General features: G+C 37.6%; 1 protein-coding gene across 1 annotated transcript in view; it reads left to right on the top strand.

The window, feature by feature from the left end:
* Positions 1-26,570, top strand: part of SUGCT (succinyl-CoA:glutarate-CoA transferase) — a 335,643-nt gene that overhangs the window by 136,871 nt on the left and 172,202 nt on the right. The window contains exon 12 of the mRNA XM_082479451.1: positions 9,231-9,333. Within this exon, the coding sequence (XP_082335577.1) occupies positions 9,231-9,333 (103 nt within the window). The remainder of the gene's footprint in view (positions 1-9,230; positions 9,334-26,570) is intronic.

Genomic DNA, 26,570 nt, shown 5'->3' with positions numbered 1-26,570 from the left:
CACTTAATGAAGAACACATAAATTCATCATGATTAGTGCTCGTGTAGCTGTAGCTAAATTATTGTAAGCTTAAAATCAGAAGTGCTAAGGCTGGAAATGATTCAGAGTGGAACTTCTATTCCTGGCACTTGAATTTTAAAGCCCTTATATATTTTAAAGCCCTTGTTCTTGACTGTGCACCACAGCTGCATGTTGTGTATGTAAGTGTGAGGGGAAAAGGGGTAGGAGGAATGAGCAGGAAGGAAGCACAGGGGAATCTGATCCTCAGTTAATGAGATCTTTGCTAAATTGTTTCCACCTAGTAACAGAAGAGGAGGGCACCTAAAGGGGAAAGTGTATTGTAAAATGTTTACTTTGCGTGATGAGGAGCGCTGTTAAATTCACAGTTGTTGAGGTACCCACTCTCTGTCGATCTCCTTCCCTGTCCCCACCATTTCATTTCCTAAACTAATAAAGAGCCTTACAGACTGAAGTCACTGTTGATAACGTTACAGGAATGAGCATCTGGTTGTTTACTGCTTCAGCAGGGCAGATATCTGAAGTTTGAAAGATAATTGACTTCAATGTGGCACAGCTGCTAAGGTTTACTTTCTCCAGTTATAGACCTCGCATGAGTGCCTAGATGGTTGAGCTGTGTGGGTATCATCTACCAAACTGATGCAGTTTGCTTTCAAATGCTTTGTTTTAAATTGTTATTAGTTTTGCGTTGACTTCTATGTGTGCAACTGAGAGAGATCCAAAATGTCTCAAACATCTGATTTTTTGACTGGGTAAGCAAATATGTATTTTCTATATTGTTCTCTCACCATTTAATAAACCTCTAAGCATTTTCATACATGTGTGAAGTTCAAGATCCTTCCTGAAAAGGAACCTGCTGTCTTTTTTTCTGATAACATACATTGCTAACTACAGGGCTGCTGAAATCGAGGGAGATCTTTTCATTGATTTTTGAATGAGCTTTTTGACCTGACCCTTGTTAGCTCTTTACTCCCCTTGAGCGGTTAAAAGAAGAACAACAAAATCAATATAGCTTTCCATTATTCACAATGTGCTTTTACTGATGTGTGTTTACCTAGCTGCTTTTCAGTTAATTTGCACTTCCTTTGTCATAACTATAGAAGGTACAGTCCTTTTGCTTACTTGAGAAAAAGAGAGGAAGGCTGGGGAAAAGGAGTACATTTCTAATATGCATTATCTGAATACAAGAAGAACTAGTTCAGGAACACGCTGGAGTTTATTACTCAGGAGCCATAGGAAACACATTTTACAGTATGGACGTGTTTCCCTCTCTCTGGTATGCTATTCTTCAAAAAAGTCATATATGGTCTTAAAACATCATGCAAAACTTTGTAAAGGAACATGAATGTCTATTCATCTCTAGCACGAATTCTGCACATAAAGGTGAAGGTTTATTAATAGTTCTATTGAACTGGTAACAATATTTAAAGAATGCAGGAATTTAAAATAAGTTTCAGTGTGGATTTGTGGTACCTACAAATATCTGGACCGTAGTTTATGTAGCTACCACTTATAATATGTGACAACTTTTAAGGTAGCTGACATATCCATCAGCAAAACATGTCAGGACAATCGTGTTGGTCCCAAAGATTTTAAGGGTCTTTTATGGCTTGCTGAGTGATTAATCAGTAACCAAGAGGAGACTAATTAGACACTAACACAGAGATGCTTACAGGCTGTTGAGTAAATACTATAGTATTCATTTTGAAAACTGTAATTGTATATTTACTGTACACTAAGGGATAATGATCCATTATTTGAATTTTCCAAAGAACTTTTGTCTATTACTTTTATTTTGTGTAGTGTCTTCCATAGATGCTACTGTAAGAAATTGTGCAAACTATTTTAGTGAGTTAACTACACTTAAAGAGATGATTAGTAGTGAAGACAGAAAATATTGTAGATATTTGAAAGTAAATAGACTGCTGATAGAACAAACCAATGCAAAAACCATAACGCAAACTTGGGTTGTGCTAGAAAACACAAGAATGCTATTGTGGACTTTAGCAAGAACAGAGAAGGTTTTTGTGACTGACTGCATGTAAAAAGCTATTACTAATCCTAGATGTTGCTGTTCCATCCGCATTTGGTAGCTGTCCAAATTACTTCTCTAAATTAATTGCCATAAGCTTCCTATAGAAAAGAGCAGTATTTTGCTTCAGTAGTTCTTCTAAACTTACTTTGTGTGGAATTGGATGGTTTTATCCCTTAGAGAAATGAGGATGCCCTTCCACATAGGATGTAGCAATGATTGAAGGTTTCCTAGGAGACATAGAAAATGGGATATGTGCAAAGAATGCACACAAAGTGGATTAATTAATGCTTTAGAAGTCTTTATTTTATTGAAAGACAGAACATCGGTAAACTTTGTTTCCTTTTTAGTATTAATAATTAACAGGATGAGAAACCTAGTACATTTCAATAGACCTCAGGTATGTTTCTAACTCATTAAAGCCATTTCATCCAACTTGTGCAAGTAAGCAGACGCTTCTTTTTTTTGTGATTAATAATCCATTCTCCCCTTTTTTTATTAGAATTTGTTAGAAAGCAGAAGGGCATTTAGGTCCTACTTTTTAAGCAGCAAAACTACACTTGTGGTTTATGTAAGGAAGTAAGATGTAAGCCCTTTTTATTTGATATTTAATTTTTGGACTTTTGGAAGCTATTTCTTATATTGTACTGTAATGATTTTTGATTAATTTACTGAGTGTATAGTTTAAATTTAGTTTTTCATTTAATGGTGCCTGCTAGATTTATGAATTGAGGAAAAATATATTCAGTTGGATTTCTTCCCATGAAATAACATTTCAATTAGTTCAGCGCATGCTACACTTTCTATTCTTATAATATTTTAAAGCGTAAAATATCTTTAACATTAAATGTTTCAGAATCTGATGCCTCGTTTCAGTATTACAACTTCAGTAGCTTCATGAGTGCTGTGTAATTCAGTGCAGAGGAGGCTTAGAGCGCTGCTTAACATGCAAACAAGATATCGTGGAGATTACTGCCCCTTTTAGTGAGGGAAACCATAGTACAGGCTTTGCAGTGAAGGTCTGAGCAATGGGTTTGTTCTCCATTAGGGTATGTATCCTTCTTTTATCAGTGGTGTTTTCAGAAAGAGCCTCCATTCAGGCTTCATACCGCAGACTAGTAAAGTAAAAAGTAAATTATTCTGAACTTCTAAAATACTCGTAATAATTGTAGAAAGCTAAGCCACAGATTTAAAATGATTCTACAAATCTGGCTGGCGGATGTTATTGCTAGACCACTCTCCATCGTCTTTGAACAGTCATGGAGAACAGGAGAGGTGCCTGAGGACTGGAGGAAGGCTGACATCACTCCGATCTTCAAAAAAGGCAAGAAGGAGGACCCAGGGAACTACAGACCAGTTAGTCTCACCTCTGTCCCTGGGAAGGTAATGGAGCGACTCATTCTGGATGTCGTCTCCAAACATGTTGAGGAACAGGAAGTTATTGGAAGTGGTCAACATTGATTTACCAAGGGTAAATCATGCTTGACCAATCTGATAGCTTTCTATGATGTTATAACTGGTTGGCTGGATGAGGGGATAGTCGTGGATGTCATCTACCTTGACTTCAGCAAGGCTTTTGACACTGTCTCCCATGACATCCTCATTAGGAAGCTGAGGAAGTATGGGCTAGATGAGGTGACAGTGAGGTGGATTGAGAGTTGGCTGCGGGACAGAACTCAGAGGGTTGTGATCAGCGGCACAGAGTCTAGTTGGAGGCCTGTAACCAGTGGTGTCCCCCAGGGGTCAATACTTGGTCCAATTTTGTTTAATATATTCATTAATAACCTGGATGAGGGGACAGAGTGTATCCTCAGCAAGTTTGCTGATGATACCAAACTGGGTGGGGTGGCTGACACCCCAGAGGGCCGTGCTGCCATCCAGCGTGACCTGGACAGGCTGGAGAGCTGGGCAGAGAAGAAACTAATGAGGTTCAACAAAAGCAAGTGCAAGGTCCTGCACCTGGGGAGGAAGAATGCTAGGCACCAGTATAGGTTAGGGGCGGACCTGCTGGGAAGTAGCTCGGAGGAGAAGGATCTGGGGGTTGTGGTAGACAGTAAATTATCCATGGCCCAGCAATGTGCCCTTGTTGCCAAAAAGGCCAATGGAATCCTGGGCTGCATAGGGAAGAGTGTGGCCAGTGTGGCCTCACTCTGCACTGGTGAGGCCACAACTGGAATACTGTGTCCAGTTTTGGGCTCCCCAGTTCAAGAGGGACAGGGAACTGCTGGAGCGAGTCCAGCGAAGGGCAACTAAGATGATTGAGGGCTTGGAGCATCTGCCTTATGAGGAAAGGCTGAGGGAGCTGGGACTCTTGAGCCTGGAGAAGAGAAGGCTGAGGGGAGACCTTATTATGGTGTACAAGTATCTAAAGGGTGGGTTGAAGGAGGATGGAGCCAGGCTCTTTTCAATGATTCCCAGTACCAGGACGAGGGGCAACGGGCACAAGTTAGAACATAGGAAGTTCCGTTCAAATACACGGAAAAACTTTACGGTTCAGGTGACAGAGCACTGGCACAGGCTGCCCAGGGAGGTTGTGGAGTTCCCTTCTCTGGAGATTTTCAAGACCCGCCTGGATGCAGTCCTGAGTAACGTGCTCTGGGCAATCCTGCTTTAGCAGGGCAGTTGGACTCTCTAGAGGTCCCTTCCAACTCTGAAAATTCTGTGATTCTGTGTGAAATAAATCATAGATAATTTAAATGGCATTTAAGTGATTATATCTATAGCAGATGGAGCATTTTAGAGAAAAGGGACTCATCTGGAAATAAATGAAGCTGTAGTGTGAATCACATGGTTGAGCTCTCCTGCAGTCACTGAGTATCTTTGAGGTTCCATGGATAGATAAAGATTCATTTACAAGTGTCATGCTTTAGAGTTCAGATGCTGGACAGTCTTGGATGGTTTTTTACTAGCTTAAGTTTGGAAGATGGACCATTGTTTAGCCTTATACGTGTTCCCATCGGTGATTTTATTTATATATGCATACAAAAATTACTTTTTTTTTTTCCCCCACTGAAAGACAGTAGATGACATTGTACATTTTTCAGTTAAGAAAAAGAAACTGTATACTAAGTAGGGTACTTATAAAAGACAATATCAAAGCATAGAAAAATGTTTTAAAACAAGCGTTATAAGGAAAAGGATTGGCCAGGCCTTGTAAACTCTTGCTGACAGAACTTTTTGTTTTCAGGAGAGAATTAAATCTTTTACTTCTCTTGGAAGTTTTTGTTGAAATTCTTTACTTGATATTTTGTAGTGCTGAGTATGATATGAAGTGATACCTAGCAACCTATTCATCAGCCCTTTGCTGTAAAGAAAGTTTATGGTATTTATTTCTATAAGTGCAGTCAAAGAATTATATTTGAGTGGAGGGAATGATACATCCGGGTTAGAAAAAAAAAAAAAATTGAAGGTTTATGCAGCTTGTGCAGCTGACATCAGAGAGGTAAGGTTGGGCATTTTTTACTCACGCCTTATCTTTTATCAGATTTTGAAACAGTATTTCTGCCTTAATGCTAGACAACAGATGTTTTAATGTATAAAACACAACTGAATGAACCAAACAGTTGCATGCTGCTGCTCTCAAAATCTGCATAATAGACCTTTATTGGCAGTGGTGATGTTCTGTTTTCTTTTTAAACAGTTTGCTTAACAATATGCTCTCAACAGCCTCTTTTTACCACAAATAAAGGAAGCTATTCTACATCAGATTTAGGTCAACAGTTTCAGTTTCAAGAGAAAATGCTGCGTGTCTCCTTTGAGGGTGATGGAATGTGGGATTTTACATCTTTGAGTTTAAAGCTTTTAGGAATTCTCTCCAACCACCAATAAATAAATTAATAAGGAAGACTAAGACGATTGTTAGATCCATTCAAAACAAGTATTTCTTAAAACAGAACATCTTTTGTTTTCTACAAAATTGTGGTAATTTTTCTTGGTCTGTTACATAGGAAGGAAAAATCTAAGTAGAAGCTAAAATTTCAGAAATTCTTACACCCCATTGAGTTACTCATAATAATGTTACTGAAGAAGAATGTGTGTCTTGAAAATGATTCAGATTTACCATGACATCAGGAAGTAGCATCTTGATTATGCAGATGTAAATTACTGACTCTCTCTTTGAAAAGACTTCATTTTCAAAGTGTCCTTTAACTACAAAAGTTGTTTGTGTTTTTAAACTCAGGAGGATATTTATAAACTCTTTCTTAAAAGGAAGTACAAGGAACATTACATAGCAGGGCTTATTCATTACTAATAGTTCAGGGGAATGATGATACAAATATTAAGAATTAGTGATGTTCTTCAGCACCATGGTTATGATGCTGAGTCCAAGAGTCCGCTTGTAGCTGTGTGGTCTTCTGTTAGAAAGGAAATAGTAGTGGAGGTTGAGGTGTCAGAAAAAGTAGTAGCAGAAAAAAACCTTTTAATTTATACAAAGGGACTCAGGGGTCTGTGAATTATGAGCGATGTGGCTCAGTTGCTAGCAGAGAATCAGCACAGTTTTGTATAAATAGCACCAATAACTGATGGGGAAAGAGTTTTTCGTGTGAATCATATTTACAGCATGCAATAGTTTGAGCCCCAAACCTTATTAACAGAAGGCTACGAATAACAAAAATATATGGATTATGAGAACTGTTACCAAACAGAGTACTGAAGGGAAATACAAGTTGTATTTTAGATTAAACTCATGCATTCCAAATGGCTGCAATCACCGAGGAAGGAAGGTTATCTGCCTCTCTGTAGGTACCTTTTTTCCCCAGTTTCCTATAGTTTACCTGGTTCTAAATATGGTCAGCAATAAAGTATTAAATTAGATGGACCCTAGATGTAGTCAGCCATAAAGAAAATACCACTCTTGGACACATCTTTACCATAAAATGGCTGCATCAAAAGAAGTGTGGCCAGCAGGTCAAAGGAGGTGATTCTGCCCCTCTACTCCACTCTCGTGAGACCCCACCTGGAGTACTGTATCCAGCTCTGGAGTCCCCAACATAAGAAGGACATGGACCTGCTGGAGCATGTCCAGAGGAGAGCCGCGAGGATGATCTGAGGTCTGGAGCACCTCTCCTATGAGGAGAGGCTGAAAGAGTTGGGGCTGTTCAGCCCAGAGAAGAGAAGGCTCTGGGGAGATCTTATTGCAGCCTTCCAGTCCCTAAAGGGGGCCTACAGGAGAGCTGGGAAGGGACTTTTTACTAGGGCATGTAGCTATAGGACAAGGGGGAATGGCTTTAAATGAGAAGAGGGCAGGTTCAGATTGAACATTAGGAAGAAGTTTTTCACTGTGAGAGTGGTAAGGCACTGGGACAGGTTGCCCGGAGAGGTTGTTTGAGGCCCCATCCCTGGAGGTGTTCAAGGCCAGGCTGGATGTGGCCTTGGGCAACCTGGTCTAGTGGGAGGTGTCCCTGCCTATGGCAGGGGGGTTGGAACTTGATGATCTTCAAGGTCCTTTCCAACCTAAACCATTCTATGATTCTATGATAAAATAACTTGAATATTCAATGAAGCATATAATCCAACAGTGCAATAATCTTATATCCATTTTCTTTAGAAGTGATGCTTCATTATGCTTCATTTCTTCAGAAGTGATGCTTCATTTTGTAGTACATTTTGCACTTTTAAAGCCTTTTATTCTGATTTTTCTGTATTATTGCTCCTTCCATTTTTATTGGCATTATTTATTAACTTCACGTGCATTCAGCAGGAGTAAAGCTTCAATTTCTGAGGAAGAGCAGTGCAAAACTTGTGTGTTTTCCTATTCATTTAGAGTGCAAAATGCATCGGGTATCAGGATTTATTCCCTCAAAGCTTTGGGAAATCGTCCCTGCACAGGGGGAAAGACACTAACTGTGAAGCTTGGATGCATACCTGTGCCATATACTTAATATAACTGTAACTTGTCACCATCACTAGTTTTTTTTTTTCTTTAATCTAAAAGCAGCATGAAATACTTTGCAGACAATTTCTGCATAGATATAAAAAGAAGTTTACAAAGTTTGACTTGGTACTGATTTAGGGTGCTTCATGCTTTTCGGCTTTGTCTATGTTAACTTTCTGTCAGAAACTTGGAAGGTTTTGGGTTTTTTTTACATCATAATATACTAGAAGTAAAGCTGAGTGTTACTGACATTGTTCTGGATAACACTTGAGGAACTCTGAGCTAGTGAGCTATGGAATACCAGTAATTGAGTGTCCCTTATCAAGGTTCTATTAATTTAATTTCCATCAGGTCTTTGAATCACACCTAATTTCTGTTCAGTGTTGTACGTATTATGAAGTAGATCTTTCCTTTCTAATAATCTAGTAGACCTCTGTGTTATTTACCTTCATGAAATTTAAGGTATGATCTCCAAATAAGTTCACCTTTGATTTAGAATCCCAGATGGCCGCAGAAAATACCATCTCTCAGTGACTGGTATTGGTTCAAGTGTGTTCTCTTCACATATGTAATGGCCAGGTAGACAAGGAAAGAAAAAGTATCTAGCAAAAAGGGGGAAATAGAGTGGTGCTACTAGATATGGAATTGAATGCTTAAAAAGAAACAAGCAGAGCTTTTTGTATGTGACACAAGGACATGGAGCTCTGTGTTCACCAGCGTAGGTAGAATATATATATGCTGAACCAGATGTCCTTAGGATAGGTTATACAATCATGCAACAAATAAGTATATAATCAATGTTGTTATCTGACCAAAAAATGTGGCTGTTCATCCTGGCATATGTTTTGGATGTAATGAAGAAAAACACTGTGGTGCTTCACATCAGCTTTTAGTGAGCAGTGTTGTATGTTAGACTCGAACCCGCGTTATATATATCTTTTTGTTGTTAAATATGTACATAAAAGAAAACAAATGTGAAGCACATTAGTGTAATTAAGGACTGGAGGAAAACCATTGATCCTTATTTGAAACTGCTGATAAATTTAGGTTTACATCATTGCTGGATTGTTTCAGATAATCGGATAGAAATAAAAGTCGGTTCAGCTATGTTCTTTCCCCTACGTCTTTGGGGTTTGCATTTCTAAAGAACACATGTAGTATATTTTCGTTATGTTATTCACTGCCTGGGAAGAAATCAGTGGGGAAGAGTATGGAAGCAGCGAGAGAGGGAGGGGACATGCTATATACATTTTTCAGAATCTGAAAGCACAGAGTTGAAACCACATGCTTGTTATTTACTCTTAGGTTTTCAGAAAAAGCAACGATCGAATGGTTGCAGCTCTTTGAAGGTAGTGGGGTTCCATATGGCCCAATCAACAATATGCAGCAAGTATTCTCGGATCCTCAGGTTGGTTCTCACCAAGTCTTTTCTATACGTTATTACATGTGTTTTACAAATGCTGAGTAATGATCACTTTTCCTGCCACTCAGACCTGATTTCAGCTACTTTAAAATGGGATTTGAGAGTTATATGGTGGATTAAGTTATATGGTGAGTTGAGTTTAAGCCAATAATATGGCATAATAAGAAATAAATACAGATCTTTAAATGAATTATATGCTTGGGAACACAGATTTTGCCATAACGCATTAAACCATAGGTATTCCGTGTCTTGTATGGAGTCTGTCTTTCAGAAATGGCTGGTAAAACAGGGAAAGAAACTGTAATATATTATGTAATTGCATTTTGTCAGACAAATATGCAGAAAAGTACCTTTCTTGCTGTCCACAAGAAGCTGATTTTTTGTATGGAGTAGGGATAACTAGAATCTATACTGTTTGAAAAACATGGGCAATTTTTTGACTGAAAACAGATAAACAAAGCACAAAAGTCATACATAGAAAGATTTTAAACTTTTCTTGGCCTGGTGGTTTCCCTGCTGAGAATGCTTCAGATTTTTATTTATTTATTTTAAATTTAAAATCTTTCACTGAATTGCATCTATACTTAGTTATAAAAAAATATTTTTACTTTTGAGTATCTGTAGAGTTATGATACCTGCATATTCCCTGATCCCTCCCCTTCTTCTCACCCTCTGGCTTATGATGGGTTAAAGGGCCCAACACAAACTGAATTACACTGTCTTGAATAGTGCAACAGAGTATTTTATGGCTATTCTATTGTGCGATGAATCTCCTTTAAATTAATTTCTAATAATGGGAGTAACCAGAAAAATGATTTGCCAATGGAGGAAAAAAAAACCAGCCCATTTTGTACATGTCCATGTCTACTGTCAAAAAGTGTTTGTCAGGATTGTGGATATGATTGTAGTCTATGGGAAAGAAGAACAGGCAAAACAGTCTCTATTATAAGAGAATATGTTTATAATAAATATGTTTGTTATAAATGTTTATCATAGTTTTAGGGGTGTAAGATAATATTTGTTAGGCTACTGCAAGCAAAGACTATTTTCTTAAATAAATATGCTCTTTCTCCTTAAAATGATGTAGTACCATGCTGTAAAGTATGTATGGGCCAAATTTTTCACTTCATAACTTTCACAGGGATTACGGTTGGGCTTTGAAGAACATACAGCAAGAGTCTTTGTTTTACTCAGAACGTGGTTGACTTGGCTGTACTTAGGGCAGCATTGGAAAAATATTCTTTGCTTTTTTTTGATGCTGTGAATTTTAAGAAGTCAGGTCCACTTTGAAAAAAACATCTTTTTAAAGCATAGTATGATGTGGGATGGCCATTACCTCCCAAACTGAAAAAAGGTTAGCTTGGTTACCTTGCTCTTGTTAGAATTTGTCTAAATATTAAATAAACTGACATCGTCAGCCTATCCATAAAAGGTATCACAGTGCTTTGCAGTCAGATACCACCATATGGCAAGTTTTTCAAAATATTTTCCCGTAAAGGGGCATGCTGATCTATTTTTTTTCCTCATGAAACTGCTTGAAAACTTTGTTTTTTTTCTACACCGTTCTCTGAAATAAGTGGCACTCAGACACTGCGTTCTTATTACTATTGGAAATGAAATGTCAGTATTTGTGGCGGTGCTGCATGTTATACGTTTGTTTCTGGTGCTGCCTGCCTCCTTAAGCATTTTCACACAGTTATTGTTCTGTTCAAGGGGGGGGGAGGGGGGGGGAAAGACTGCAGTTCTTTCCTCTTCTTTCTTGAAATATGCAAAAGTGTTGACATTTTAAGGTAGTACCCTTACGACAAGATACTTACTTTACATCACTTATATAAAATTAAGCTTCCCACTCCACCTTTATGCACCCGAGAGGCCATCCAGCAGACCAGCAATTCGGAGGGTAGCATACTCAGCCTCTTAAGCATACTTTTCTAATTTCTACAGAAATTTTTACTTTGATGGTGAACACTTCAGCTCTTCACAGGTGGCTTCATTGCCCTAAGGCACTTATCCGTAGCTTGGATTTAGAGGCTATGGGATAGTTGAAGCAAAGCTTTTCACCTTCACGTTTCTTCTGAACTGTAGTTCTTTGGCATTGTACCTTGCTGAGTCTCCATCCTTCTGCTCCTGTATAGACAGCATGCGTTTGGGATAAACACACATGCTTGTGCATAGCTTTGCTCTTTCATAAGCCAGTCTGCAACTTTGGTTTCTGAAACCTCAAAAATCATGACAGTGCCCTGAGACTATATCTAAGACTAGGGAAGAAGTCTAGCAACACCTGAGAATCCGTAATCTAGGTATCCTCTGCACTATGAAATCCCAGTTATAACACAGAAAAACCACCACCACCAACATATTGTAATCGCAGCAAGATTTTTCTCATGTGTAAAGTGTAACTCAGTCATTAAGTATAAGAACTTTGTAATCATTCTTCACAGTGCTCCTATTATAATATGGTGGGTTTTTTCAGGCTCAGTTTAGATCAGAAAATGCATTTCTAGGAAAGATGTCACTCAGCTTACATTTAATAACCTTACTTACTAATACTCTGTAACAACAAGTACAGACAGTGTGATGTAAAATGAAAGTGTTTATCATAAGGCAGTAATCTGCATTTCATAGTTATTTGCTTTCAATGATTGCAAAGACTCCAGAAAAACGTCAAACCTGGGGATACTTAAACGTATACAAACTCTATTCTATCTCTAATAGATAATACTTAGGTTCACAGAATAGTCAGGGTTGGAAGGGACCTCTGGAGATCATCTAGTCCAACCCCCCTGCCAGAGCAGGGTCACCTACAACAGGTTGCACAGGACAGCGTCCAGGCGGGTTTTGAATGTCTCCAGAGTGGGAGACTCCACAACCTCTCTGGGCAGCCTGTTCCAGTGCTCCACTACCCTCAAAGTGAAGAAGTTCCTCCTCATGTTAAGATGGAACTTCCTGTGTTCAAGCTTGTGCCCATTACCCCTCGTCCTATCAATGGGCAGCACTGAAAAAAGACTCCTCCCATCCCTCTGGCATCCTCCCTTTAAGTGTTTGAAAGCATTAATAAGATCCCCCCTCATTCTTCTTTTCTCCAGACTAAAGAGACCCAAGTTCCTCAGCCTGTCCTCATATGAAAGATGTTCTAATCCCCTAATCATCTTCGTAGCCCTTTGCTGGACCTTTTGCTAACCTCTTCAATTTTGGGTGTTACTATCAGAATTGGATCTAGGCACGATTCCATTTTTTAACTTCACGTTATTGTCATTGTCTTCCTATTTGATCTACGGATTCTGATATCCATAACGCAGCCATCATTCATTGTAAGTGCAGTCTCGCACCATGAGTGACCAAGATGCACTGCATGGATGTCAACGATCGTTAAAGCATATGCCACCTCAGCTGTCAGTAGTGCTGCAAAGGGTGCACTGGGCTGGTACCAGCCAAAGACAGAAGTCCTGGGAGGCGGTTGGAATAATGCAAGGGAGGAGTGGAAGCAAGTCTGAGGAGGTAGGAAAGACAAGTAAAGGAGATGACTGAAATGGTCTAATGGAACTTAATCAGCTACAGGTGGGTCATGTTTTCAACTTTTATTTTATTTTAACTAAAAGGACCTCAGAACTCTTAAGGCCGTGAGTGGTTTGTATAACTTCTTCTATAAACTGAGATAAAACGACACATTTTTGATCCCAGGACATTTTGCTAATATCATTAACAGCTTCAATCATACTCCAAGCGAGCTGCCAAAAAACATGAAATTTTTTTGCTAAGTTGGAGTGCCAGGTGATACTGTTTTTTCCATGAATGGAGTGAAACATCCACTTTTCCCACTGATTATAATCTTTTATTCATTTGTGAAGTTAAAATGAATACCACAGGCATTTGTACTGCTAAGTCAATCAGTCTGTGGATAGAAGTATATGTGTACTTGTGCATGTATGGATAAAAAGGCTGAGAGCGAGAGGAGCAGATTCGCTAGTTAAGGGAACAATTTTCTTAAAAACGAGAGGGAGGAAAGAATGTTTGTAAAAGTTCTTGCAAACTCTTAAAAGTACAGTATAGACTATTTTAATGAAGTTTTTTATAGTCAAACTTTTTCAAGCTATTTTTTAAAAATGTGTTCTTTTAACCAAGCCAAGATAGCACAAACATTAAAGGAATTCTTAAACGTTTTAAAAACTTGCTAGTGACCTCAGTATGGTCCCATTTAACATACCCTGGGGAACATGTGTATGAAATACAATGTGGTTTGAGGTTTTCCAAACAAAACAAACTTAAAAGAGAATACCATTTTTAATAGAAACTATTCAAATTCTCCCAAAAGATAAAACAAAACCAGGTACGCGCTGTACTGCAGCTAAGTATGAAAGAACAAAGATCTTTGACGGTTAAGTGAGGGGACTGAAGGGGTTTTTTGTTTCCTTTAAAACATTACTGTCCCCTTTTTCGCAATGCAATTTCTTTCACAGTTCTTATACAGTGTTATTACTTTAATTAAATGGCTGCCATATATAAGAAGCAACAAAACAACCCAGAAATATTATAGGCAGTTTAAGAAATTGTTTGTTATCTGATGTTTTGCCAGATTAAATCCATTCATGTTGATGAATTTTACTATATGAATGCTGCCAGCTGAAAATGAATATGAAAGCCATGCAGTGGTACTTCCCCCTGCAAAGCAGTTACAGTCATACCACACAAGTTGAGTACATCAGGTGTAAGACATCACCCTGATGCATCACTTCTGAGAAATATGGGGAGGGAAATATCAGAGCTGAAATATCACAGCTGGCCCTGATTTCAGCTCCTGCCAAACACCTGCAGACTCTAAAAGGATACCAAAACAAAACTCCACCCTGTGGCAAGAGGCCATCCCTTAACAACCCTTCCCTGACTTTGCATCACTATAAAAATTAATTTAACATTTTTTACAGAAACATTAGTCTTCGTGTCCCAGAAGGCCATTACAGTTCCTTTAGCCATTTCTCTGACTATGCCTCAGAAAAAAACCCCGCAGTAAACTGAACTATTGAAATATCTGATAGCTGGAAATTAGCTGACGTTTTAAGTTTATTATTTGTGGAAACTTATGAAGGGAAGGTGGCAGTTTTTTATTAACCTTCAGATTGTCTTTTATTTTAGAAGTCATTTCACTTGAACACATACCAGCAAAAATTTCCTAGCATCTGGTAAAAGCTTCCACAATCTGATCTGTTGTGAACACACAGATCAGAAAAAGATATAAAGTGTGTTGGTGTTTGGTTTTTCTTTGTTTTTTTTTTTTTTTGGTGGTGTGTTTTTTTTTTTTTTTTTAAATCGTCTTATGCGTGGTTGTTGTTGGTTTGGGGTTTTGTTTTGTTAAATATAACCATGTTTTAATTAAATTTTTAATTCTTTGTTGAAATAGACTTTTGTGGCCCACTGAGGGCTGTCTCAAGTCAAATGAAATTATATTCATGTCCATAGTACTGCAGGGAGTTTTTACATATAGAGGTTTCTGCAACTGAAAAGCAGTTGATGAAGGGCTGAGGTAATACGATGCGTCTGGAAGTAATTCCTAACAGACAAGAGACAGAGAGGAATTAAATTTTGCATGTGTCTATTAAGTAAGTACTAAAACTGGTTGGAAATTTTCTGATGGAATGTTTTTCCATTTAAAAATGCCAGTTCATTGAAAGTGAAACATCCACACGAAGGTGTCTGAAATTAAATTCTGTTTTGAAACAGAAATTCAGCTCTATTCCTGCCTGTTTTGCTGAGTTGAAAATGTGTACTGCCTAGCTTTGATTTGGTGTTTCAAGCCAACTTTTTACTTCGATTTTTAAATTTTATGCAGTGAAAAAAACCCACACCACCAACCATACCCAACCCTTTAATTTTGTCAAAAGTAGCTCTTTTATGCTAAATTACAACTGTTTTCAAGCTATTGGTCTGTGGGAAATTTAGGAAAGTGGATTCTGTTCTAAAGTGGAAAGCATTAAGGAATGGAATATAGTTTGAAGAAGTGAAATGGAAAATCCAGTTCTAAGACAGTTTGTAATATGTGATACCCACATATACACAATTATGCAGGATTTATATGTGTTATGAGATAGTCCTGTATCCAGATGTTATATGAAGGGCTCAAAATGAGACATCACTTGTATTTTGGCGTAAGGAATATTGTAATAGGAAGTGTTTTTTAACTTCTGGCTGTAGCAAATGTGGTCCATGGCTATGCTATGTTTTTGTCTAGCCTGCCTATCTTACAATGATAGTTAGAGAGCTTATGGTGAATTCTTCAAATACGATGGGTTTCTAAATAAAAATATATGTTTATATTAATGATAGACTTCTGTTTGTACACACATTTAATATACATTTATTGTCTAGATAAGAAAAATAGCGATAAAGGAGATAGTTCAACACTTTCTGTTAGAAGATTTTGTTTTCATTTGCCTATAACTGCAGAATTTAAAAGTACGATCTGAAATTTCCAGTGCTGGTTGTCTGCCTAAGTCTGAAATACATTTGGAAATGTTTCTGATTAAATGATCCACTCATGGATCAATAACAAGTTTCCAGAAATCTATTGTCTACCATATCAACATGCTCTTAGGCCTGGTTTTTGCCTGGGAGCTCTGCTGCTCGTTTTTGGATAATAAGTTCTTTTGCAAAGAGACTTGGGCAGAAAGTTAGTTGACTGCTGCTCTTCTGCTGTCCTGTGCTTTTAAGGGGTGGGGGAGAGAAGCTGGCTATGAATAAAGAGGAATGGGGCCCTGGGAAGTGCATGCGAAAAATAAGCTTTCACCTGCTGCCACATATTCTGGTCCTTTTTGTGTTTTGTGAGCCCAAAGGTGTCAGCTTTGCTTGAGACCTAGATTAGAAATTGTATAATTACACCATATAAAATGGTTAGGCTTTTTCAACGCCTGAATTCTGATTTCTAAAAATGTCACAATAAATAAGTAAGAGTAACCCAAACATGAAAAAATTCACCGACAAATTTATTTACTGTAGATGAACCTCTAATTCATAAGCACTGTGGTATTTTTAAGTTAAGTAATATCTTTCTGCTGTACCCTCTTCCTGAAGTGGGCAGGATAAACATGACTGTGGAGTAAGAGAGCATTTAGTCTGCCTTGTGAACCAGGTTGCTGTCTGTCAGATTCTTAATTAATTTGATCCAGAATATGAAAAGTATTGAAAGAGGTAAGAGGCTACAAAAGTATGGCTTCATTTTTATAGAAGTTGAATGCCAGACAGGAATCTCTTCCTGCATCTGCCGCACAGTTCACACGTGGTTTTGAGTAAGTCGCTTCAATCAAAATGTTAAAAGGTGGTCATTAAATGTGTGTGCTTCATGTTTGGAGTGCCTGCCTTGTGACACCATATGCTAAATATGCAGCAGCACTGAGTTCTCATGGATGTAAACGAATCTGTTTAAAGTATCCTCTGGTCATTTTAAAATGCAATATTGTCGAAGATGCTGTTGACAATGCTAAGGGGTTTTACCTTTACTTTTCTCTGTACTTCGTTTTCCTAGCCATGAAATTGGGACTCATATAAAAAGCAGTGTCGTAAAGATGCAGTAGTTATGCTTCTGGAAAGTATAGCTTAGTATACTAAGTACAGAAACAACCCTTTGGGAAATTATTTTTTGTGTGTGTGTGATTCAACTGATATATAACAAAATAAGGTCTGGAGCTACACCTTACTTATGAGAAATAAACCCACTTTCAAATATCTTTAATTTCACTGAATGAGGGAGGAGCCAGACAGGAAAAAAGTCCAGCATGCACTTAAAGTTTGTACTGTATTTCTTTTGTGCAAGCAAGCAAATGATGCTTGCGAGCAGCATCTTTAATGTTCTCTTTTAACTTCTTTTAAATGTGTACATATATGAATGGTATTTCTTAAGCAAGTACTGTTTGCATGTGCATTCCATTGAGAAAATAATAACTTAAGTATTTGTTGGTTACGGAGAATATTAAGTTCTCAAAGGTATCTCATTAGAGTTCCATTCTCATAAAACACTAAATTGTGTTTAAAAATTACATTGTAGTCATGCCCATTCAAAGGTACAAAAAATCACCTAGCCTTTTTGGGCATTCCCTTTTAGAAGGAGACCTGTCAAAAAGCCACGCTCACCTTTTGAAGCAAAGAGCGTAGCAAAAAAACCCCATTTTTTTGAAACCTCACGGTCTTTGTTAAGCCTCAGTGTTATGAGTCCATAATGCATGTCCCTTGCGCCTCAAACTCTTGGATTAGTTTCTGTCCTTGCAGGAGTGACACTCTGTTTCCCAACCTTGCAGCTCAACAAAGTGACATCAGTTGGTTTCGAAGAATCTGTACGTGGTGTCTTGCACGAACAGAGTACGCTCATGATAAGGCCATCAAAATTTAAGATGTGCTGATCTAGATGATGTGTAACTTCTTAGCAATCTCTCACAGAGCATGAGTCCAGCTCTCACTTGTGTTCATACAAAGTGTCTAACTATGGGGCCAAAAGAGGGTTTTTAATTAACCCAGCTGTTGCATTTATCTAAAGTTTGATAAGCGTCAAGTCTGTTCTATGTGTGGAAAGGGGGCAAATACTTTTATATGTCTATCCTGTCAAGTCTCACAGCCTGAAGAGATTTTATAGGCTGAAGCAATTGGTTCTTTAGAAGTGGGTTGGGTTTGTGGGTTTTTTCTTTTTTTTTTTTTTTTTTTTTTTCTCCCATCTGAGCATTCACTGAATCATTGTCACAAAGTAATGGTCAGTTAAAAATAGGTATTCTTAGCTTTCCCCACGGTACGTAAGTTATGAGACTATCTATACTGCCTGTTGGTTGCCTGACTCACAAGACCATGCCAAATCAAGTGAGAAAACACCATTATTTGTTTCAAAACACTTTTCTTAAGTGGATGTATATTCATTTACTAAGCTAAATTTATAGGAGAATCAATAATAAATCCTGGCATTTCAGACTAAATTTTAGACACGCTTTAGTATATAATGCCCTCCAACAAAAGGTCACGTTTAAAATTTCCTACTGTATTTTATGTTTTCAAAATCTGTTGCCACCTTGTCTTCTTGGTCTTTGTATGAAGATAGCCTGAATATTTTTATTTTTTTCTTTTTCAGAGATATCATAAGGGCTAGATTTTGTCGTAAGTCTTGTTCACTTCTAAATAGATTGGTTTGTAATCAATATAAGTAGCTCGGTGCAGCTTTGTAGTGCGAGTTATGTTTTGTAGGCATGAAAATACTAATGATATTCAGGAGAGTAAGTATTTGCAATCTTGCGCTTCAGAATCTCTCAAACGGTAGTAGCTGCAGATGATGATATATGTATTCCAGTAAGGGAGAAAATAAAATGGAAAATCCAACAACAACAAAAAAGGGCAGAAATTGTGCAGATCAGGCTTTAGTTATCATTTGATCTTCAGCTGCTTTTCTTGAGTGCTCAACTTAATTTAAAAATCATAGCTCAAGCCACAACCCTGGCCCGTCGTGCTGAAATTATGAGATTTCCTACTCTCTGCAGCCTAAGTTCGACTTGGAGTCCCACTCGCTGCTGAAAAAAATGTGATATTTTCAGATGAGACACTGACATGTTCACTTTGTATTGTACTCTACGCAATAACATTAACAAATATATACTGTTTTAGTTTTATGCCTCTTAGTGACAAGGAGGAATATTTGAGCCAGGAAAAGACAAGTATGTAGGCTGAGTAGGAGTGGGTATTTGAAGATTTAGATTTCCAAACACCACAAAAAAGCATTAATTAGTCAGGCAAGCTTTCACTGTCATTGCCATTTTCCTTCTCATCTCTGACTGGTTTCATGTAGGTTTCTAGTATGATTCAAGTAGACAGTTTGTAAAGAAGCAGGAAGTACTTCCTCACTGTGCGTGGTCACTGAGGCCAGCAACATTATCACTATTGTTTTAAAGAACTCATCCTAAGCTTAAAACTGGCTACAGCATTCGGATGTCAACACTCTGAGCAGCCAGCCACATGTTGAAATTTTCTCCATGCAATTTCAATTGGCTACTTAGCAACCGTAGCATTTAATTATAGCAATTTAAATCACAAGTTGTATAATTTTGTAGTATGTGTTTTAGGTGTAAAACTTCTTTTGAATGACGTACAGATATTGATTAAGGTTGTTGGTGATCTCAGGTGTTCGACAAAACTTTTTTGAAGTCCTGAAAAACAATCTAGGTGTATTGTTAATTAAAAAAAAAAAAATAAGCCACATTTTGATCAGGTTTACAGACGGGCCTTTGGGATGACCCAATTGAATTTTAATTGTCTAGCATGACACCTGAAACGCATTGTAGCTCACATAAGAGGAAAATGTATTTATATTTTTATGCATGCCTGTAACGGCCTATTAAAATAAACATTCCTATAATGAAAGAGTCACCTCAATGTGAAAGTAGTGCATTGAAGATTATTAATGATAGTATTAAATATGGAGGTCCTGACTCACACGTGAGAGAAGACAAAGAATGATACCTTAGGAATTTTGAGCCAAGTTTAAGAACGGCATGAGGAAGGCACAAGGATAAATTGAGATGCCAAACATCTCAAGTATTTATACTGTGGATCCCAGTTTAATTTCTAAGAAAAAAAACAGGTTAAAAAAGATCCTCTTTAAAAACAAACCGAACCCCTTCCTTCCTACCAGTCTTCCCCTGCTATTTTGATACCGATGTTGTAAACATTGAATTCATCATCCATGATGAACTGTACATATTGGCAATCTGGGTTGGCAGATGGATCTGGGAGGTTCAAGAATCAGGCTCTGTCTCCTAACAATCTGCAAGGGCCAGTTTTGAGAAGTTGCCGTTTCCGTGAGCTGGGTTTTGGAGAGAAACTTCTGCCAAATGCAGTCTGATGGTCCATTGGCATGGAGCAGGCAACTGAAATGCATCTTCCCGCAGTCCTCAAGTCACACCCAAAGTAGGCATGACCAGAAACACCATTTAGTATTTGCACTTCTTGTTCTTTCAGGTACCATGTTTCCACAGGGTCACAAATGAAAAATGGGGAAGTTAGGATTTGTTTAGTCCTTTCTGCGATGCTCAAAACTACCCATTTCTTTAAAACAGCTGTAGTTTCTGTTCCGGTCATCAAGATGCAGGCTTTGAGCTTTAGAGAAACTTTGATGTTTAAATCAGTTATGTAATAACAGATTTTGTAAAAATCTCTCTTCTTCCCCCTTCCCCTGAGAAATCATGAAGTCAAAAGAGAAGAATATTTACTGACAACTGGAGTGTGAACCACGCACCCCCCAATTCCTATGTCATGATGCTCCCTTTGATTTAGGGGCTGCCATGTGCTGAGTACAAGGAAGTTGTAGATTGGTGTCATTTTCAGAAGAAAGACGGCATCTTTCAGGGCCTGAAGTTATCAAGATATTCTATTACCATGATTATATTAATTTCTATTGATACTGTTGGCAGATAAACCTGATTTCTTGTTTGGTAGTTTGTACCAAAATCATCAATAGTGTGGTGTTGATACAGGAATCTCTCTGTTACATCCCACAGCTTCTCATATAGCTTTGCTATCTGACCTTTCATGTATGTGTCTTATGTAGGAATCAGTCATCTTTCAGTTACTTTCTTAGCTGGCTTTGGATGTGTTCTTTGTTTATGTTGAGAACTGCAGTAGCAAATTAATGCTTTACATTTTTTCTTCTTGTATCTGCCTTGATACTGAAAAGTACTGAAAGTGTGCAGCGTGCAGATGCTTTATTCCTCCTACTTTTTACTTTCTTGGCATTGCTTTTAATCTCCATGCACATTTCAAACTATTGATTCTTTGTAACATTTCCCTTGTGTATCTAACATTAAATCTGTGATTTGTGTTCACTGTCCCTACAATGTGTATTTTCTGAATGTAGTATTTATACACAACTTACCCTATTGCTTAGTATGTTCTAGTGGGAACTTAAGTTATATTGATGCAGTATTCTGGTGTTCCTTATTCTCCATCCTAGAGAGATTGTTGGATTTTTCAGTGTTACATCCTATTCTTAGGGTGTAAGAATATGCATTTAATAGGAATGTATACTTGAGGCTTTTTTAAGTCATGTGTTTTGAAACACAGAAGGTATGTCCTTAATATAGACTGATTTTTCTTTAATTACCTTTTTTCTGTCGTGAGCTCTAACTCCAGTAAATACGGTGCTGCAACTAGTGTCAGTTATAAATATGTGTTATTAAAGGAAGGTGACATTCAGTGTCTCCACAGTGAAATTTCAAAATATTTGGAAGTTTAAATAACATACTTTCATGTCTTTATCCTCTGAATATGTTCTTTCAGAATCTAAAAAACCTAAAATGTTACTCAGCCCAGCAGCTATTCTAATTGAAATTAAAGGCACAGTAAGAACAGTTCAACTGCTAATCAAGTAAATATCTAATTCTATCCTATATCGCAAGCAGGTTTATGAAAATAACAGCAAATTATAGGTTCCTTGTGACATGTTTTCTATTGCAGAAGGCTCTTCAATACAGGCGTTTTTCCTATTTTAGAACAAAATGCAAACACATTCACTCTCACTGTGTACATTTTACTTCTCTTTTTAGATGAGTGATGGAAAAATAAACATGAAATGAAAGCATGTGGAGATAGTTTATATCTTTACAAGTCATCTAGGAAAGGGTGTAGAAAGAAGTGTTACTGTCGTTTCACAATACAAAGCACATTTTCAAACTTCTTGGCTGTTTTAAGTGAATTTTTGTTTTGAACATGCCAAATTCTGTGGAAACAAACCTTCAGCTGCTTCAAAAGGCAAGGCAGATGCACTCATCATCCTGTAGGTGTACTCTCTTTGAGATTATTGCCTTTGCATCAGTTTGACCTGTGTCAAATCAAAGGAGCAAAAACCAGTGCTGCAATCTTAGCTGAAGCAGCTGTCTAACTGACCGTCTAAATAAGCTCAGTCAGAAGGGTGGTGGGTGCGACTGAAAATACGTATTTGCTTAGACATGAATAGGGTTTGTATTTAACTGTGCCCTTAATTAATAATTAATATAAAATATCAGTATCCAAGCAACGTGGATGTTAAAAAGACAACAAGGTATATTACAGAAAAAGCAGTGTAACTGCTCTACAGATAGGCATTGAGGTCAGTTTGTTAATTCGCTGCTTGCTTTTTTCTGATGAAACTGCCGGTAGGTAGGCCAGCCTTTGGGTGGGCAGAAATAAACTTCAACACGAGTATTTAACATTACATCACCATTCATTTATAGAGGCCACTATTTTTTTGGAGGGGGCGTGGAGAGTTTAGTGCTAATTACTCAGTCTTGACTGCTCAGCAGGAGATAACAGAAGTAACTAAGGATTCATAAATAGATTTTAGGGTTTTAAAATAAAGTATTTTTTCAAGATTTTTGTCACGAACTGTTTTTTACTGCATTTTGTACACATTATGTAATTAAATGAGAAGAAATAAATGTTATACCAAAGTATAAAATCTATACATAGCAATTACAGGCTTGAAATTCATATGTATAAAGTGTAATTAGGAATTATCTCACCAATTATAGAATAAGAGAACATAGTCTTGTTGCAGAGGAGTCTTGCCTGCTGCTCTGTGTGGTTACTTAGTAAAACATCACATTTTCCCGAAGTTCTGAAAGAGTCTAAAATTGCACGTAAAACACGTTGCAGCTTGATTTAGCTGTATTTGAAATGATGACGGAGAAAGAAAGATAACGAGAAATTAGTTCTTGCTTAGAAAACTTCCATCTTTTTATTTATGCTAAACAAAGGAAGTTATAATCTCAAATATAGTATGTCCCAAATTCCTGTTTCGTTTCGAGTTTTAACATTTTTTTCAAAATCTTCAAGGAGGTTACCGAAAGTACTAAAAGTATGCATAGGGAGATCGCTGCCGTTGATAATGGCCATCACGTTTTCTCTGTTTAGTGGCTGCGTGTTTTAGTTGGTTCAGTTAAACGGTGAAGTTCTCCCCTTTCCCGCTTACTCCCCTGTACTGGAGTCGTTGCAGCTGTTCTCAGGAAAAGTAAAAACTAAGTATGTTTGCTGACCTAGCAATGCTTTCTGTTACCAAAGCAAAGGATTTCTCCTAATGTGTGTAGCCTCGTACTGACATGTACCCTTCCTAGCAAAGACGTATTCAACAGATAAACATTTCTTCACTGCTTCAAACTGATGTGTGGGCCTGACTTTCTCTCCTGATAGGAAAATATAGCTTAAAAGCAGGTTGTTGGTTTGTTGTTTTTTTTTTTTATTTTATTTTATATTCTCTCCCTTAGGCTTTTGGGTTTTTTATACATCAATTATGCTAAATAGAACTGGGCTAATACTTTTTTTGGCGAATCATTCACTAGAAGTGTGGTTCTGGAAGAGATAAAATTATTTGTAAATTGTATCAAATTCAATAGCTACTTTTAAATATTGTCAAAAGCTTAAATGTGAACAAATTACTAAGGAGATAATGAAGCATTTTCTTTAAATATACTGTATACTGTATCAGAAGAGAGATCTGAAAAAATGTTTCCCTCCACTCAGAAGGATGATCACTGACATAAATATTATTATGATACTGTATTATGATAATATTAAGATGGGATTTTTTCCCCTGGAAAGAGGAATGGTATCAGTATTGACATTACATTAATCCAAGTCATCCATTTTTCTGATTTAATGCACTGCCTACCAAACAGCTGAAAACTGCAAGATACACACTGGCTATTTTGGAAAAGCGGAGCAGGGAGAGGGTCTATGAAAGGAGTCTAGAAGTGGTTCACAGCAGGGGTATATAAATGGTTGTCTTTGGTTCAGTTAGAACATCTCACGCAGTCCAAACAAGATCTTTTCTTCTTCTTCATGCCAAGGAGGAAAAACTTTTCTCTTTCTTTTCCTCTCTTTCTTTTGTTTTTCCTTTTTTTCCTGACCTCTAATTCTAGTTGGTCTAATTTTTGATCTGAGGTTGGCTAGCAATTATTCATGTAGCTCTGGTGTTTAGGAACTTTGTATTTGGCATGAAGTTACTTTTAAAGTTCCTCTTTTTATTAAAATCTTGCTCCCTTATTGCTCAAAAATAGTCATGAGCATTCTAACTTTCCACACTGTTTGAAAGATTTATGCCCAACCTCTAGATTTTTTGATAAAGTATTACTTTTAAAACACGATTGTTTAATGAAAATTTGACTTTCAGATGGAAAGCCTGACTTCAAAATCCAGATTTTTGTATTGTGGAAGTAATAAATGCTTTTGAAACAGTTGCAATTGCTTGGGTTTTTTGCAGCTGACTTGAACTCAGTTAACTATTGCGTATTTAAAAACACTTCCCTGTTTTTTAAATTGCTTTTGTTTTATCAAGACGAGTCTAGTGATGAGTAACAGCACAAGGCAGAATACGGACACTATTATTTCATTTATATTCATTTTTAGGCAGAAGGTTCTTCATAGGTAGGGTGAAGTTGGTTGTCTTGAGTAAGTCGATGATTTAAAGCTTCAGCAGTGTGGCTAACTTCGTGGCTTTGCAGACAGTGGCAAGAGTTGTCTGTTGATCTGCACATTTCCTTGCTTTCAAGCACCTGAGAAACAGAAATTTCTGCAAGGAATGTTTTACGAGTAGCTTAGCATGGCAGGGCTTTGGAATATATTTTCCTGTTTCTAAGTAGGTAAATGCCAAGACAGAGCGCGCTATAGTAGAAACAATTTAAATATGTTTTTTTCAGAGCAAGAGGGGATCTCCACCTGCTTGTACTTAATTTGGACTTTTCCTAAACTCAAATGGCTCCAGGGACTTGAATCTGAAAGGTGCTGAGCATTTCTGACCCCAATCCATCAACCAGCATGCTTCTCCTGCAACGTTGCATTCACAGCGGTGTGATTACTCATGGTTTTCTTACTTTGTACTAGTGTACGCTTCACAGTGTCAAATGGTTTCAATTTCATTGTTGAATCTCATATATTCTTCCTCCTCTAAAGGGTTTTCTTTTCCTATCTTTGTTTCTGTTATAACTGCCTGCCTCAACTGGTTTGTCTTTGTTCTGCGTGGATGAAAAGCTAGGTGGTGGTGCTGTTTTGCATTTTTTTCAGAATTATTAGCTGTGGTGTTCATCCATATACGCCTAGTCTTTCTTTCCCTCTGCCGGAAATACTGCCTGTTCCTGTTCCCGGTTTTTGCTGCTTTTTGACATGCAAGTTCTTTGGGCTTTTGTTTTTGTTTGTTTGCTTCTGGCAGGGGAGTAATTGCGATTTTAATATCTAGATGCATTCACTCAGTTCTCTGTTGTGATGGCTGATATACTGTCTTTTTTTTCTGGTGTATTTTATTCAGATTTCTTTTTTTTTATATTCTTTGGATCAAGGAGTGTGCTTCCTCCATTCATTTACATGCCACATTTCTCTGTAGCACTGAATACCTACGAACAATACCAGCAGTGTCAATTAAAAGGTATGCATCAATGCAAAAAGCATAAATGCCATTATGGTATAGTGTAAGTTCTAGCCATTGTACTGTGCTGACTACCACAAAATTATTTGTCCGATTTAGTGAATGTACATATTTTTATTAATTGGAAACTTCATTTATTTCACGCAGTGTTGCGTGGAACATAGGATGCAGTTTGTGAGTTCAGCCTTTGTATACCCAATGGTATATACGATACAGTCTGTTTCCCTGAGGTCCACACTGAGGCCAATAATGTTTAAGCTCCTCATTAATGACTTGGACAGAGGGACTAAGTGAACCTCAGCAAGTTTGCAAGGGACACCAAATTGGGAAGAGTAGTTGATATGCTGGAGCGTAGGACTGCTATTCAGAGGGACCTTCACAAGTTGGACAAATGGGCCAGCAGGAACCTCCCAAAGACCAAGAAAAGCAAATGTGGAGTCCGCCACCTGAGATAGAATAGCCCCATGCAACAGTACAGGTTAGGGATTGACTGGATAGAAAGCAGATAGCTTCATAGATAAAGACCCAAAGATCTTCGTGGACATTAAGTTGAATGTGAGTCAGCAGTGTACCCTTGTGAGAAATACTAATTCCGTGTTGCACTAAATTGCGAAAATCATAGCACCAGAAGTACATGTTGACAGGACAAGACACAATGGCCACAAGTTGCAGCAAGAGAAATTCTGATTAGATATATAAGGAAGAAAAATTTCTCAGCAGAGTTAGTTAGGCTTTGGATCAGAGATGCTGTGAAATCTTCATCCTTAGAGACGGTCAATACAAGACCTTGAACAGCCTCATCTGACTTTAAAGTTGG

Source organism: Vanellus vanellus, assembly GCF_965231255.1.
Source record: "Vanellus vanellus genome assembly, chromosome: 2".
Taxonomy (NCBI): Eukaryota; Metazoa; Chordata; class Aves; order Charadriiformes; family Charadriidae; genus Vanellus; species Vanellus vanellus.
This window is presented reverse-complemented; position numbering and strand designations above follow the sequence as displayed.